Below are 18,515 nucleotides of genomic sequence, written 5' to 3'. Positions count from 1 at the left end.
AATCTTTAAGTCAGATGTGAAGCATCTAGCAATCGATAATAATACCTTCCAATATATTATTGGTAATAATGGTAGTACTTTTACATACATTTCAACTTACGCGCAAATTAAGCGCAAAAATCCTAGCAGAAACAAAATATATTGTGACAAAAATTATCTCAACTTGCAACAGCAAACTCTTTCAGTGCTTATCGTTCGCACCCACCAAAAATAATCCTTAGTCTAAATGGGCATCCTCTTGTTGCCATTGTTCTTAACCGGGTGAGAGCCCTCAGCGCTCTACGTGACACCTGAGTCGTCGGCAGACTAACCTGGTAATCAAGCGTTTAGCCTAAAGATGCTATAGGTCATTAACATTTCTCACTAGGTGTAGGCCGATTTACTACGTCACACAAAGGTCACTCCGCTGGGCGCGCACGCGTCGATTTACATCGGTAAATAAAACACAATGCGCCCTCCTGTGAGGCAACAGTGCGCATGGAGCCTTACTACTCCAACTTTGCAAAAATAAAATTAAAAAAATATTAAAATTCGATATTCGAAATTACATTTATTCTCATCGAACACGAAGACTGAGTGGCCAGTGAATATTTAAAAAAATCCTTTTTAATTTAGTGACGTGAAGAATTAAATAGTGACTTTGAGGGATTTTGAAATTAATCGTAAGTATTTTGTATGGACATGAGTATGGAAAATTTAAACGTCTGAAAAGAATATTAGAAACTTATTTTAATAAAATTAACTTCAAGTAACAATATTATATGAAAAGCTTTTACAATTAATTATGTAAATAAAAGGGCACTTATACTGTATCCAATTCAAAATTGGTAATATTCTGAACCAATTCTGAATTATAATCGTACATAACGAGAATAATGTACAATAATTGTACCGTAACACTATTCAAATATAAAAACATTTACTTATATTTATAGTTTGTGTTAGTTATATTATTATTTTCTTTATTTTACACGCGAAGCATAAAAGCTTACATTAGTAAAACTTGTACGAATGCATTACAATTCATACAACTTAGCAAGTACTCAGACACAAGCTTTCTTGCCTTAAAACGGATACATATAATACTGTTATATTTGTAAAACCTTTCTTCACATGGGTACAATTTTTACACTCTGTAGTATTTAATGTTCGGATGGTGTAGTTATAAATATACACACACACACACACACACACAGGCCTTTACATCTTTATAAGATGATTCAAACAGCGTTTCTGTGGCAGCTTTTAAAATGGCTTTAATAAATATACAGAGAAAGCCAATTATTATAGCTCCTGGCTATTAAAAATATTATAACACCGAAAAGGTTATACACTAAATACACATTATTAAATCAACAGTATATACATACATAGATAAACTCACGCCTATTTCCCACCGGGGTAAGCAGAGACTATAGAATTCCATTTGCTTCGATCCTGACACACTTCTCTTGCTTCCTCCACATTCTTCAATCGCTTCATACACGCACGCCGGTTCAGAGTAGATCGTATTAAACCTTTCGTATCAATAATACAATACAATACATTACAATAAATATACAAAACACTCGGGCCATACCCACAGTATACAGAGGTCACAAGCTTACTAAGTATATAAAAAAAAATCTTGCTGGTATACGCCTCGCTGCCTCAAAACCAGTGTTCAATAAATCTAATTCAGTTGAAGCGCATAGATTATTAAAATTATAGCCGGCTCGAAATATATAACTACTCTGCCGATAATTAGAGGAAGCGCGTGGAAGATAAACTTTATTCAACATGCAGATGTTGCAGATCACAGCAGTAAACCCCGCATTCAAATCCATTTAAAGGTTCGCTAGATTAGCCCGAACCGAACTGTTTTACTTTCATGTTATGTATTGATTGACAGATTGTGATTAAGATATGACAAAATACAACAAAGCCGAGTTCCAAAAGTCACATGACATAGGCTAGTGACAGCATACTAAGTTCATCGACCATTTTTCATCTGCGATAGACTGTGATCCCTTATTAAGTAGATATTATAACATCCTTAAGGTGATAAAATTAATCTGCGTATTATGCAGTATAGCACACTGACGAACGTGCGTGAAACGTAAAGAATAGGTACATAGTGTCGAATAGCGTAGTGTAGATTAGTGTAGTGTGAAGTAGCGTTTAGTGTCGTAGAGTAGTGGAGTCTAGTCTATTTTATTATAGTAGTATTGTATTGTATACTTTTCTTTAAAAAAATAAGGTTAAAAAATGTGCACCAAATGAAGCAAGATGCTAGGCACCCTATTCATTAAAAAAAAAATTACAACAAAATATAAATCTGGTGTTATGCAATTAAATACATTCGCCAAGGCTGTTGTTTTACTGGTCGTTATTTAAAATGCATTTTATTAAACGTTTCAATACTTTCAAAGATCCTTAAATACTTGTTTTAAATCTGTGTGTCCTTTAAACGTAAATGGTAGGTAAAGGATATCCGAGACTACATTACGTTTTACCTAGTACTTATCGGAGCGCTACTTTGAGAAAATTGGCATTCTCATAACTTCAATGTCTTTATACCTTTAGAAGCCACTGACAATGATAATGCCGTAAGCGTGACCAATTCTTTAAAAATCAGCAAAAATCAGTCATCAAAAATTTTGTATCGATCGCCATCGACTCGCAAAGAAGAAGAATGTCTTTATTTTTTTACAAGTTTCATAGCTCTACGGGTTCCATTTATATATATATATATTTTTTTAAATTCTTTTGTTTAGTGCCCAGCCTATGTTATAGGTATGTGTATAACAACAGTAATATGCCGATTAACTACCTAATCTTTTTTTTTTAATTAAGGGGATGCATGTTTTGAAACCGGTTAAACTGTGACTTTACACACTCAGTATCCTTTAAATAATAGAACATACATGAACATAAATTCGCGACATAACCTTCGCTCGTCAATTTACTAATTTTACTTGTTTATTTTATTAATTATTTCTAAAATAGATAGATATTTGACTCGCCCGGAATATTCATTCATTTCAAAATTAACAGCTATCAGTCATCCGTCCCTTTCCTTTTTGGCGGATAAGAAAATGACAGGTATAACTTCAAATAAAAGTAGATGGCGTCTACAGGAATTGGTAATATTGAATACATCCTATGTATAATATTTATTTACACTGAAAAATAGTCTGTAGTGTGGTGGTCTTTTAAAGTTGACAATAGGCCATTAGTACCAACAATGGCTGGAAGTTGTTTTGCGATGGGTCTGTCCAGTCCAATATGGATTTCGGACCTACTTAAGGCACACTCCGGAGACTCCATACAAACATCTCTTTCTCACCGTCCCGCCTAACACGTAAGAGCGAGCTAGACAGACAACCTCAGAGTGTTCCTTTCCTCCATTTCGGTTTACAGTCTTTTAGACTAAAGTGAGACCCAGTGGGGGGATGAAGTAAATCTAGCTCGACGCTGATATGAATGGTCTAAAGTCTAAAGCATCCCCCTCGGTATTCGTTACGATGTCACTAACACCCTGCATGTGGTATACGCGGTTGTAGGTCTAATTTTTGACAGATCATTGAGATTTTGGTTTATCCATTCAATCAACCTTCTTTTTTACATTGTGGATTGGCCGTAAATGACATTAACTACATGGCCGGACAAATGGCTAAGCGCTGGGGCTAAACCCGGTACAAAATTTAAAACAGCCTGCGACAACTTTTAATATAATTGCGAAATATAGTATTATTCTAATCATAAACAGTTACTGATTATAATAGATTATTTTAATGTTTGTTTTACGTTCAATAAAGAATTTTGTATTGTATTATTATATTATTACAAGTACGAATAATTAGCATAGCTTTTTTTTGAAGTTCGCGGGAAAACGCTGGATGCGAGCGGCAAAGGATCGGTCACTGTGGTGAGCCTTAGGGGAGGACTATGTCCAGCAGTAGTCGATTTCCGGCTGATGATGATGATGATGCCGATGATGACTTAGCATAAAGTTTGTACTTATTACTTAATAATGAAATAATATAGATAGGCACCTAGACCTAATTCCACGAAAGTTGTACGAATTATTTTTCTCAGCTGACTCGCGGCCGTCTCCTCTGTAGAACTTATTATACCTCCTTCATCATCGTCACTAATTTAAGAGCCACGCTCTTGTCGGTGTAGCATTCTTCATGCTACTTTTTAGGGAAAAATAAGGCACTGATGCGAGTGGGATGGCGCCCAGAGTAGTCCATTTCAAAGACGTACTAGGACTCCTGTCCTCCGCCTCTGAATACCTACATACTTACAGATACCTAAATAAGAAATAGTATGAAAGTGTAGATATTAACATATAGGTATAATCTTTTAGGTATTTAAATTCCGTAAACACGTATAAGGCAGGTGGCATTACTCATTTGATATACATATAATATAGGCAAGCAAAAAATCTGCCCATCTCTAATATGTATAAGTTCAAGGCCTTAATAAGTTTATTCGACTTTGCCCGGAAACACATATCATTAAATCACCGTTAAATGTTAATATAGAGAAGACGTTAAACCGATTTTTACAATAGATATTTTGTGTAAAGGATTAAATAAACCCCACAGAGTTGGCATCGAGACGGTTCAAGCCAACTTAGCCTAACCAAGGATACTTTTTACGAAATACCAATACGAAAATGTTGTATGGAATACAGAATTGTGACGTCATCAATAAATGCTGTCAAATAGTGGTTAAAATCGTAGATGTTTCAAGAATAAAAGTGAGATTGTCCTGTGATTATTTTAGACTGGTTTCTAGAAACAGAAACCATAGGTTATCTTTGTTCTTACTTTGTTCTTTGTTTATATGTACGCATCCACACAATAATTCGAAATCATTTTTATTTTGGCATGAACTGTTTAGTCATTTAACTACTGCCATGTGACTTTAAGAATAAAACCAAATCTTTTTAAATAAAAACAAGACATTTACCTATGCCAAGTTATCAAGGAGACAAATTACCAAAATATACGTTCGTTAATAAAAAAGTTATAAGGAAATACCCAAACTTAATCTAAGTTGAAAGACGTCACAAACGACCATCTAGGGTTAATTTAGATCCTCGTAAATCGTGCATTAGTAGAATAAAGTTTTTGCTAAGCTTAATACATTCATACCCTTTAGATATTTACGTCAATGGAAAGGGAAATCCCTTTGCGGTTGACGTGGCAATAACCGGTTCGAAGTAACATATTATTCTTAAAATATACCGCAGTAGAAATCTGATAAAATACATAATTGCTTCTTAGATATGCAGGGTAGGACCATACGCGAATTAAATCTAAAAAAACGCAGTATAATAGGGGAAGGCTGGGCAAAGTGAATACCCCGGGCAAAGCGAATACTCTCCACTACTCCTAAAATATTAGATGTTAATTCAACACACCACTACTGTTACGTCGGGCCATCTTGGATTAATACGCGGCAAACATAGAAGCGAGAGGCCGCGTCATGTCCCATCCGCGGAGTGGAGATTTGTGTTTTCGTAAATAAAAGATTGATTTTACGCGGTAAGTACATTGATTAATTCTCCTATATTACTAGTTCTTGATTCTTAGGAATGTCTTAATTCAGTAGCATACCAAAGTAGGTTTTTATGGTATAATTAACAGAAAGTCAGAATTATTCGTTTTTGCATGAAATGTGTTAACCTCAAAATTTACCTAGTGGGGCAAAGTGAGTAGGGCAAAGTGGATACCATATCCACTGATGACTTATTATGTAAAAAGGTCTTTTACTAGTTTCAGTTGATGAATAAATATAAAAAAACTGTTTTCACCGAAGATTAAGAAAATATATATAAAAGAAGACGGTAAACTAATTGAAAATTGGATTCGATGTGACATTTGTCAACAATGGTGTCACGAAAATTGTTCTGTTTTTGATGGCACATAAGGGTATACCTGTGACAATTGTCAATCTTAATTTTATAATTTTATGGTCAATAAAAGTTATTTGTTTCAGTTAATCAAAGTTATTTCTATATTTTCAGAGTCTGATTAGGGGTATTCACTTTGCCCAAGTACTGTATCCGCTTTACCCGGGGTACCGGGCAAAGCGAATACAATCGTACTTTTTTTTATTTGAACTGCAGTTGATTATTGTTTAAATATTCTTGGTTACTGAAGTTCGTATTTGTAAGAGCAATAAATAAAGATTGATTTGTGATAATTATTTTGTTTTTGTATTGTAAACCTTTTCTGCTATAACCTTAAATACCTTAAGGTATCCACTATGCCCGGCCTTCCCCTACCTAACCGCTTCTGTATTCAGATCGCGTGTGTCTCAGTATATGTTTACGACCGAGACGCTTGTATCTTTAAGTACTTACCTACATGTATAAGACCGATCAACCTGGAAAGCATCAGAGCATAAGAAGTGGCAAGTCTTACAGTGACAGATCAGACTGTTAAGGAGAGGAATGTGATAAAAACACTATGTTTGTAGAGTTTAGATCCAATTATTAGAGGAGGTACGTGTCAATTGTATTCGAGGACGGAGGACCTTATAGTCTTGTAGCGGTAATTTTTGCCAATCAAAACCTGGGCAAAGTTCTATGCTAATATATCTAAACGTTCGCGTATCGCGCACAGCATGCGTGTGAACAGTTTTGCAGAACTTGTTCTGCTCTCTACCGTGCGCTTAAACGTAGCTCTGCTCTGGTGTGATAGAGTAATTTATTACAGGTTAATGAATCTGGCTCGTGTCAGCTATTAGTCTAGATGATAATCAAAATTACCTATCAAAAATATATTAAAAGCACATTAAAAAATGTGAACTATACATTTATCTACCAAGAATTAATTACTTAAGACCTACTCTTGGAAGAATTTTATTATGTCCAAGTAAATTAACAAAGACAATCACAAAAATTAAGAATCAGTCTTTGAATCGAACAGGCTCTCGAAATTATATCCTCTACACCCAAAAGTTATATCCTTGTAAGTTGTACGAGTAATGAGATTTTTTAACATGCAGATATTTTAGTCACGCAAAGTCTAAAAGTCCAAACGTTGCAAAAAGTAAATGTTTCTTTTTCTATAGATAAGTGATGAAAATGATGACCGATCGTTAATCAACATACTTTAATTACAAAACAGTTTCATATTTACGTCATATAATATTTCGTGTATTTTTGATATAAAATAATTATCAAGTAGATAAGTAGATTCTTGGGGAATTTCGCAATGTAATCGTGTAATATAATGGCGTACTAGCTGACATAGACGGTAATCATAATGTATCCACAAGTCAGCTCATGTAAGTAGAATTTTATTTCACTTAATATGTGATTCCTTGTGGGATTTCCACCTGTATGTCGTCCTATGTGTCGACGTGTACGGCTTTTTTGGAAAAGGTTTAACGGCTCTGGCCTAGTAGCCTTTTAAGTCTGAACTTGTACGGTTAAATACAGTGTGACCGCATGAGAAAACATAATATAGTTTTTTTCTGGTTATTTTACAGATAACACGATATTCTCAATAATCATACCTTTGCATACTCGTACCTCCGATAATGACCTCGACATAGATTTTAATCCTGTGTTCAAGTATTTGTCATGTCACAGGAGTTATAGTATATTATTTGCGTAATACTTATTGTTTAAATATTCAAATGTACCCAAGTCACTATCGTTTTACTATGGTAATACGACTATGGTGTGACAATATGAAAAAATACTCCGTATTCACTTCAATCTTAAGACACTCTTTCCTCTTTTCGACGCAAAAAAACACGACATTTACTAAAGCCTTCTCTTAATAGGTATTCTGGTTACAAATAATATAAAATAAGTAAAAGGAAATTCAACCTTCTAAAGTTCAATCAAGTAAATGCATGTTTTTTACCATGACAACAACTTCGATCGGTTTCATATTCAACTTTTTTAACACCAGTAACAGATGGGTTTTGCCGCGGAAAACGAGTTCTTTATTAACATAATAATATTCTTTATTAGTAATATGTGGTCATCATATTTCACCGTGCAGTATAAATTTATGTCTTAAGTAGACAATGTTCGCGTAGATAATAACTTGCAGATCCACCTATTAATTCGATTGCGCAATTATCAACATGTAATCAAGATCAAGGTGGAATCATTAAGTGACTTAGTCTGTTCATTACTAAAGGAGATAATTACTGTGATTTCTAAGTACGTTCTAGTTCTAGGTCGTATATTGTGTTTGAGACCTAATGGCGTATTGACTAAGATTTCCGGATTACTTTGACCGACCATCTGCCATGTGTCAAAAATGCGCCAAAACTTTTCAATGTAATGTACGTTGCTTATTATTACATACGTCCATTCATTCTTAAAAATACCTACTTGGAACAGTGTAGGTACCTGTCAAACCGTTTTTTTTTTCTTAAATATTTGCATACCAGAAAATATTATAATTTATGATTGATATTTATTGCTAATAATTATTACGTCTTACGAATTCCTCTTAAGGTCTTTTTGTTAATACTACCAATAACACTTCCGTCTTCCACCATCTAATCTTACTCAACATACAGCTTTAAAATATTTTTTGTTTTTTTTTTTTAGAATTGATCCTTTATTTATTAGGTACTGAAAATTCGTGATAGCCCTGTTCGGAGAATACGTAACTTACATCGTAACGTCACCAGTTCGAATCCCAGCTTGAATTCATGTTTTGTTCATAGATAATTCAAATTCAAAATAATCTTTATTCAGTAGGTAACATCAGTTACATTTTGAATCGTCAATTTTTACATAACGAACGTCTCATCCGCCTAAAACTACTGCAGCTTCTCACAACCTGTATAGCCGGGGAAAAAAACCTGCAAGAAAAACCTCGGCACAGGACCGAAAATATTGTTATATAATTGAGTAATTTAGCTGCCTAATATCAGTTCTCAGACAGTTAGGTAATCTCATGCATTCATATCTTCTAAATTATTTATGCTGATAAATAGCGTAGCGCGGTTTCCCGGATTTGTGCCCGGTTAATAGGCTAGCATCCCATTACATGGGATTAAAACATAGCTTCTTGTTATCGTGTCGATGGCAAACTAAATTGTGTTGGCCCAAAACTTGGCAACAAGTATGGCACTATCTGCAGCGCTCATCAGATCCTCCTGCGTGCAAGGTGTTCGGATGTAAGATGTTCCATCGTTTGGGGAACAGTGCCGCACTTGCACTTTAAGTCCGAGCCATCCGAGAAACCCCACCTGAACAAATTGTCCTTACTTCGGCCTACCTGAGTCCGAAGTCTATTTAGAGACTTCCAGATAAGCCAAGGTAAATATAGCTGGCGTGGTGTTATGTGGTATTTACCTAATTATATACCAACTAGAAAAAGACTGTATCTAAAATCAAAGACGAAATATAATCGAAGTTATCCATATTTTTCCGTGTTTATTATGACGTTGTTTCAGTCGGAAGTCATGTCTAGCCAAAACGACTTTCTGAAGGTCGCACCCCACCCACAAGTCTGCGTTTATTTGTTTTCGATTCATATTTAATACCAAATTGTCAATTTACGTGCCTAAGACACATTAATAAAAGCTGCGTCCTACAGTAAAAATGATTTTACTATCCTGAGGAAACAACGATATTGATAAAATTATATAATCATAATCTATAGGCCATTGAGAAGGGTACATTACATTTCTGGTGGTCATAGGATTGATATGTCAGTTTATGTCAACTCCTTACGTTTTCTCATCGTCACTGTCGATTTTAGAATTAGTTTGCAACTTGGCTAAGGCCCCAATTAATGAATACTTTTCAGTCACGTTTTTGAAATGACATAAAATCATTAGGTATAAAACCATTGTAAAAATAGTTAAGTTTATTATTGATAATTACTTCTGATATATTATTTAATATTATTATAATTACAAATGTGGACTAAATATGGGCGTGAGTTTATGTCTTATGTAAAATAATCGGGCCCAAAACAAAAAAAAAATAAAAAAAAATAGAATAACACCCAACTACGGTGAAATGACACTCTAAAATGAAATTTGGAATCTTATTTATTAAGATAACATGCTTCCGATACGTGTTTTATGCAAGATTTAGAGACAACACCTATCCGGAACATGTTTGAGCAGTCATGTTATCAATTCAACGTAAATATCGAGTAAATACAAGGAAAACCGCAAGTAAAGGCTAGTAATATGTACATATTTGAAATGTGCAGATTAAGCCCTTTCATTTGATACCCAACACACTACCATTTGAAGAAAAAAAAAATTATTTTCGTTCTCACGTTGTCCTCTAGAGGACACCATATTGAATTTAGCGTGACGTCACATAGCCGATAACAACCGGATAATCCAGACGCTTTTAGTGATACCTCATTTATTAAATTCTGACAGGTGGTTTAGAAGTTAGGTAGGAACCGACGTGCATACATACATACATACATCTATACATAGCGGTGACACACAACCGTCGCCGCTGAAGTAATAACTGACATAAGCTCACGACCATATCCCAATTGGAGTAGTCCGAGTTACATTCATTAAGTACCCCACCGAACACGAACAAAATGACAAAAATTTATTCTAAAGTATTTTATCCTAATTAATCCCAGTAATTTATCCTAACGTCAACTAGCATTGTAATCAAGCAACATTGTTTTACCACTACCGTAGATACAGCGCTTAATACAAAAATGCGGCGAAAACTTGACGCTTGTTTAGCTATACATTCATACACAGCGGTATATACATACAATAATATCGTGTCAAATTCAGAAAGTACGCATCGTCTTGTTACGTACCTATATTAACGCGTGGTGCTTTGTAACGCGGTAGGGTTATACTGCGACTCTGATTGACCGGGAGTACTTCTTTTAGTGCATTTTAAACTAAAATAATAATCGAAAATTAAAATGTTTAATACTATGATAACATGCACAATGTGATTACTTATTAGAAATATGATGTTCCATCCATTTTTTGCTTTGAGCTTCCAATTTCGCAAGTTGTGGTAAAAACTTGCGAAACTTCACTTCCCCGTGTTGCCAGTTCGGCGCCTAATCGCGCAGTGAAGTAAAGTGCTGCCAACGTCGCTATGTTAACAGTAACTTTGCGTCCCACTTTTTGAGCGCTGATGTTCAATCTACGGTAGTAGTAAATCTATGTAAAGCAATAAGCACAATGCTAAGGTAGGGGGCTAGCGGGTCGTCGAATTAAATTGCTGTTCAGTGTATTTCGATAATAACTAGGTGTTGTTCGCGTGCTAATAACCATTCCCAGTGGCACAGATCGATTATGCCATTCCATGAGTCGTCATATTTATAAATACCTTTATATTATCGCCGGTTCGATCCCCGGTGCACTTGCACCAATGATGATGAACTAATTCATCTTCTTCTCTCGTGTGGCTTGAGAGGTGGATTACCAACCTCATCAACCCTGGTGTCAGGGTTACTATTAGAGCCGCCAAAGGCTCCTGACATGACTCGTGTCGACTACTTACTTACACCAGTAAGTAGTAACCGGGACCAACATGCCTTCCGTAGCACGAATCATCTTACTTTCGGACAATCAGGTGATCAGCCTGTAATGCCCTCACCAAACTCGGGATCACAAAGTAATTTTTGTGATATTTCCCCACCGGGATGCGAACCCGTGACCTTCGGATCGTGAGTCTAACGCTTAACTAGTAATCTATCTAAGTGCATATTTCACTCAAACAGCTCCGGTGAAGAGTGGGTATTTAGTTCATCTTACCTGATGGATCTCTACTACCCCAATTGGGATATTACTCACGACCTTACGTTATTTGCGTTACAATAATGATATAATTTGCTCTTTAATATATTCTGTGGATCTTAAGTTATGAACATCTAAAATTGCGTTGATTTTTTCTCATCCGCTAATTACATAATTCTGTAGTTGCGGATTGCAAGATTTTTTTATACTAGGAAAAGTACTAAAGTAACATTATAATTCACGGATATTTTTTATTTCGGTGTTAAGTATATAAACTTCTGTAAACCTACATCTAGACTAAAATATCTTTAAAATATTGGGAGGCATATATACAGGGTGTCAGTGACATCGTAACGAAAACTTTGAGCGATGATTCAGACCATGATTCTGAGTTGATACCAAGTAGAATTTACTGTTGCAAAAGTATGAAACTGAAATTAATTCAAAAAAACACTAAAATTTTCATGAATTTTCCGATAGGAAATTCTACTTGATATCAACTCAGAATCATGGACTGAATCATCCCCCTCAGTATTCATTACGATGTCACTAACACTGTATGATATACTCAGTTACGCTGTCTGTTTACTTCATGTTTATCTAAAAGATAATATTTCGCAAATGTAATATTTCATACTTCATTATATATAAAAAAAATATTTAAATGAAGACCACCTACTCCACAACAAAACGAAGGCCAAGAACAAATACAGTATTAACGTGCCTAATTTTAATAACCTCACGTGTGGTAAAAAAAAAACATATTTTTTTAAAACTATAGGTACGTTATACCCGCACGTGATTAACTTAGTAATAATGAGAAAGCCAGAAACACAAAAAAATCGGAAGACAACTTAAGACTCACTGTGGTCCTGTGTGTCATCGGCTTGCTTTTCAAACGGAAAGCACCGCCGGTTCGATCCCCGGTAAAGGACATGCACCGAAGATTGTTAACATATCTTAAGCGCAATTTTCGCTAACACAGCTGACTCGACCATTATAAACTGCGATACGGCTCACCACCTATCACGTTGGACTAAAAGAAAGCTCGGTAAAGCGTGGGTACTTAGTTCACCTTTCTTTTTACCTTTGATGTGTTCGCTCTTGGCCCCAGACTTACCCGAAGGCATTGACGAGCCCTAAGATCGAGCTCGCCCAGAAGGTGCCTGTTCACTCTGGTCTTGACAGCACCCGGGTTATATGCATTCGGAAATACAGACGCCTTGCAATGGTTGTACTTCTGACTACACCAATTATGTTATCAAATCAAATATGCTTTACTGCACCACAACAGAACATACAAACAACAATATTATATACAGGGTATTAGTGACACCGTAACGAATACTGAGGGGGATGATTCCGCTCATGATTCTGAGTTAATATCAAGTGGATTTTTCCGTCGCATTTTTTGTTATGTGTCGGAAGACAACTTGCAGCTTCTTTTGATATGAATTCCTATGTTGGATATGTGATGTATGATATAAAGACCATGCCGTCGCATATTTAGTTGTTCGTTTTGTTGGTGTGACTGCCATCCCTTAGTTAACTTTGACGACAAACCCGGCTCGAAAAGCAGAGCCACCACTTGGGGGGAAGGTTTAAAAAGGCCACATTTAAACAATTCATCTAAAAATCAATATTGCAATTTGACTTTGCAAGTGCGCAATGTCAACCAATGTCAAATAGCAATATTGCTTTTTAGATGAATTGCTTCAATGTGGTCTTTTTAACCCCCGGAAGTTGGCTTGGATGGAATCGTTCACGCTTATTAAAGCAATAATACAATATAGTCTACTATGTACTAGCAAAGATTATACAGTATTATCTAATAGTAGTTTACATCCTTGGCCTCACCATTCCTTGCGTTGCATGTTGGTTGATGAATAATTCGATATTATTACCATCTGTTATGTAACTCAAACGTTTACATTAGTACTTCTGAAGATAATCGCTGACGCGTCATACGTTTTTTTATGAAATTCTAAACGCTAACTTTATGAATTTTAATCTTAAAATCATTATTTTAAAGTTCTCCCCAACTTTATGGTATATCTATATTCCTAATAGACTGCGAACATAACACAATTTATGGTTCACTTTCTTCTTTCACGTGGGTTCAATGACCGACCTCATCTACCCTAGTCTCAAAGTTACTATTTAGTCGCCATAGGCTCCTGACATGGCTCATGTAACGACCACTTACTTATTTAAGTAAATAGATTAGATTAATATCTAATTACATGATGAATCTAATCTTCTTCTATCGTGTGGGTTGTGAGGTGGAGTACCAATACCAACCTCATCGACCCTGGTGTCAGGATTACTATTGAGCCGCCAAAGACGCCTGACATGGCTCGTGTAACGACTACATACTTACATCAGTAAGTAGTAACCGGGACCAACGGCTTAACGTGCCTTCCGAAGCACGGATCATCTTGATGAATCTATTAGATTACGTATTGTAAGTAATAGGATATTCGTTTGTTGAACTTGTGAATACACTTAATTAAATTACTTAGAATACCTTTGGTATACGCGATATACCTCTGATACATTCTAGTGCAGGTATTTTACTCGTCTAACGGCGGATTTTTCAAATAGAGCAATGCTTTATCAGCGGAATAGCAAAATTTCGTATGTAAAAATATTAAATTTGGAACACTATTCTACGAATAGACTGGAGAAATCCACCCTAAGTGTGACAGAATTGTTATTCCATACAACATCGTTCATTGTCTGGTACCTATACTTTATCGTGCGGGTCGTACCACACATGAATCGTGGCGGATACAATGTAAATCGAGATCTTAGCACTCTGCATAATATGATAATAATATAAGATTGCGCTCTGCGACGCGACCTGCGCGTACGCTGCGTCAAGACTTGAATCAGCGTATCAAGGCCTGCTTTCATTAGCATGTGTCATGCGAACCCATTCCGCTGGAATGTATATCCTTTTGTTTAAGGTTTTCCTTCTAGAACCCGCTTTGAAACAATGTAGGTATAGTAGTGAATGTATGGACAGTCTGTCATTCGGAGCAGTCAGAAATTAACTTTTTTTTTTACATTCAAATTTTGTAATGGGTTCTTCGTAAAAAGGGATAATCGATGACTCAATTGCGAAATTGTCTCTTTTCGTAGTGACCAGAATGCGAGGAATATACTACGATTTTGCGCCGTGTAAGCATACCTTTATAGACTCGCTTGTAAGGAGTCCGCTTCCCGTCTTTATTAATTGCCTATCAAAAATGTTGAAGTAAACCTTATAAATAACACCATATAACTACACCACGTCATACATAAGCACGACATTTTAAAGGTTCTTTTCCATCATTCCAGATGAGGCGTCAGCTCGCGCCGGCTTTGACGGCGGCACTATGTGTGCTCTCCACCCTCTTACCCCACGCTGACCTGCAGTTCATCAACCCCGTCTCGTCCTTCATGAACTTCCTCCACGAGGGCACCGACCAGCTGGACAACGAGCCTCCAGACCAGACCAACTTGCTCTCAGAATACGACTTCATCGTCGTCGGCGCCGGCACTGCCGGCTGCGTCCTCGCCAACAGACTCACCGAGATCTCAGAATGGAAAGTCCTTCTAATAGAAGCCGGTGTCAACGAAAACTTCATCATGGACATACCCATAGTCGCCAACTATCTTCAATTTACTGACGCTAACTGGAAATATAAGACGAAACCTTCGAAACAGTACTGTGCCGGTTTTGAAAACCAACAGTGCAACTGGCCTAGAGGCAAAGTCGTAGGTGGGTCCAGTGTGCTGAACTATATGATTTACACCAGAGGAACCCAACCCGACTACGACAACTGGAAGAACATGGGCAATGAAGGCTGGGGATGGGACGAAGTGTTGCCGTACTTTAAGAAGATTGAAAACTACAATATTCCTCAATTTGACGATCCAAAGTACCACGGGAATAGTGGGCATGTAAATATAGAATACGCACCTTTCCGTACTACAAAGGGTAAAGCGTGGGTCAAAGGAGCTCAACAGTTGGGTTTCAAATACGGTGATCATAACGGTCCCAGTCCATCGGGAGTGTCATTCTTACAGTTGTCGATGAAGAACGGTACTCGCCACAGCTCTAGCAGAGCTTATTTGCATCCCATCAATAAGAGAAACAACCTACATCTGTCTAAAGGGAGTATGGTAACGAAACTTATACTTGACTCTACAAAAACCAAAGTAATTGGTGTCGAGTTAGAAAAGATGAAGAGAAAATATAAAATATTAGCAAAGAAAGAGGTGATTGTGTCGGCTGGTGCCATAAATTCGCCCCAGTTACTCATGTTGTCTGGTATAGGACCTAAGAAACATTTAGAAGACATGAAGATCCCAGTAGTCAAAGACTTAAAAGTTGGATACAATTTAATGGACCACATAGCAGCTGGAGGCTTACAATTTGTAGTGCGACAACAGAACCTTTCAATAAGCACTGAATATATATTGAATCACTTAGAATTAGTTTTTAAATGGATGAGAAATCACAAAGGACCATTATCAGTGCCTGGTGGCTGCGAAGCGCTTGTATTTATGGATTTGAAAGATAAATTCAACAGCACTGGTTGGCCAGATATGGAGTTACTATTCATTAGCGGTGGATTAAATTCAGATCCAGCGTTACCTATGAATTTCGGTTTTGAACAACAGATTTACGCTAATACTTATGGACCCTTAGGTAAATCGGACGTGTTTATGGTATTCCCTATGTTGATGCGTCCGAAATCTAAAGGAAGAGTTATGCTGCAGAGCAGGAACCCACGGGCACATCCGGCGCTAATTCCCAACTACTTCCAGTACCCGGAGGATTTACAGAAAATAGTTGAAGGTATGAAAGTAGCCATACAAATTTCGAGACAACCGGCTATGAAAAAGATCGGAGCGAAGTTGTATGACATGCCAATTGAGGAATGTATGAAGTATGGGCCTTTTGGGAGCGATGCTTACTTCTCGTGCCAGGCGCAGATGTTCACGTTCACCATTTACCATCAGAGCGGTACTTGCAAGATGGGGCCTGAGGGCGACCCAACAGCTGTTGTTGACCCGAGACTGAAGGTCCACGGGATCCAGAACCTACGCGTGATTGATGCGAGTGTCATGCCCGAAATTGTCTCCAGTCACACCAACGCTCCAGTCTACATGATCGCTGAGAAAGGATCCGACATGATCAAACAAGACTGGGGAAGGTTATAATCATCCTCCATAAACCAATTGATAAGCATATCTGTGATTTAAATGATAGTAAAGACATTTGTTAATTTAAGAAGAATAATTTTAAAGGCAACAAATAAATAAATCAGCTAAAATAAACATCATCGAAAATTTTGACAAACAGGAACTTGAAACTTAAACGTCTCAATACAAAATGCAAATACTTATCAATTAAGTAGATAAAATATCATCTACCTGCCGATCACGCATAATGGGCCATCCATGTGTCGAAATGCGGAAAATAGAGTCCACTACCACACGCCGTTGGAAAGCAAATTCGTTGGAATGATTATCCTTTATGATAAATGCAAACAAATTGAACACATAAATTAATTTTAGTAGTAATGGTAGTAGTGGGCTCTTGAACCCCAATTGAGTTTATGTTATATATGTGTATATCTGCTTTGTAACTACTTACGTACCACTGCTGGACACAGACCTTATGTTATGTTATATGAACTTTGGAGATGTAATTTTGCTGCATTCTGATGTACTGTATACATCAACTTGTATTTTAGCTGAAATCACTTAATATCAGTAGCCAAAAAAAGAAGAACTCTACCAACAATGCTTTGTCATTATTTTTAATAGAAATATATAAAATGTATGTTAATTACTTACGTTAAGAATAATTATTAAATATGTGTACACCTACCTACTTAAATTGACGTGTCATATTCGATTAATTTATTTTATGTATCCTCTTGGTTATTAGCTGTTTTATGTAAATAATAAAATAACAATAAGGAATAAAATCAATGAATGAATAAATGTTGCTTATTATCATGTCATGATCATGGTATCCTGAATCATGATACAACTGGAACTCTTAATATTGTACAGTGCTCCTAATCATCGTATTTCCGAATACAAACTAATGCTAAATTCTATGTTCATCAATTATGAACCCTAGTTATGTCCAAAAAGTAAGATGATCCGTGCTTCGGCAGGCACGTTAAGCCGTTGGTCCCGGTTACTACTTACCTACTGATGTAAGTAAGTAGTCGTTACATGAGCCATGTCAGGGGCCTTTGGTGGGTCAATAACAACCCTGATACCAGGGTTCATGAGGTACCAACCTCACAACCCATACGATAGAAGAATTATGAGATTTATCGTGTATCAGAATTTGAATTTAGAACTGTTTTATTTGGATTTCCGCGTGAACAACAAGAATAAAGCAGGTATTTAGTTCTGAATTCAAATTATGATAAATCGAATAATTGACGAATATGGAAATTATCATTCGTTTGGTCTTCAGAAATATGCTGATTGATGAGGGGCAATAAAAAAAATACAACCTATACCTATTCGACGAGTGAAACGAGGGAACGAACGAGAAGAAGCGTATGCCCAGCAGAATAATAACGCCAAATCAATGCTCAATCTATTGTTTACAGAACTCTCAACAATATAGTGCAAGTTTAGTAACTGCCAGTGCATTAATTTAAGCAAAGAAATACCATTACGTAGAGCCGAAATTTTAGAACAACACGCTTGTGGAACCACCACCTACTCCACCAAGTGGCAATGAGATAGATAAAAGTACATTCCGTATG

The 18,515-nt window shown here is 36.4% G+C and overlaps 2 protein-coding genes across 3 annotated transcripts in view; one reads left to right on the top strand and one right to left on the bottom strand.

Moving 5' to 3' along the window:
• LOC126376112 (flotillin-2) overlaps positions 1–18,515 on the bottom strand; it is a 313,335-nt gene that overhangs the window by 269,229 nt on the left and 25,591 nt on the right. The window lies entirely within an intron of this gene.
• LOC126376105 (glucose dehydrogenase [FAD, quinone]-like) lies at positions 435–17,727 on the top strand. The gene is made up of 2 exons (XM_050023268.1): positions 435–662; positions 15,067–17,727. Exon 2 carries the CDS (start codon positions 15,067–15,069, stop codon positions 16,936–16,938), a length of 1,872 nt encoding a protein of 623 aa, XP_049879225.1. The 5' UTR covers positions 435–662; the 3' UTR covers positions 16,939–17,727.

The sequence above is a fragment of the Pectinophora gossypiella genome, chromosome 20 (genome assembly GCF_024362695.1).
Source record: "Pectinophora gossypiella chromosome 20, ilPecGoss1.1, whole genome shotgun sequence".
Taxonomy (NCBI): domain Eukaryota; kingdom Metazoa; phylum Arthropoda; class Insecta; order Lepidoptera; family Gelechiidae; genus Pectinophora; species Pectinophora gossypiella.
The sequence above is the reverse complement of the archived record's forward strand: the minus strand, read 5'-3'. Positions and strand labels throughout refer to the sequence as shown.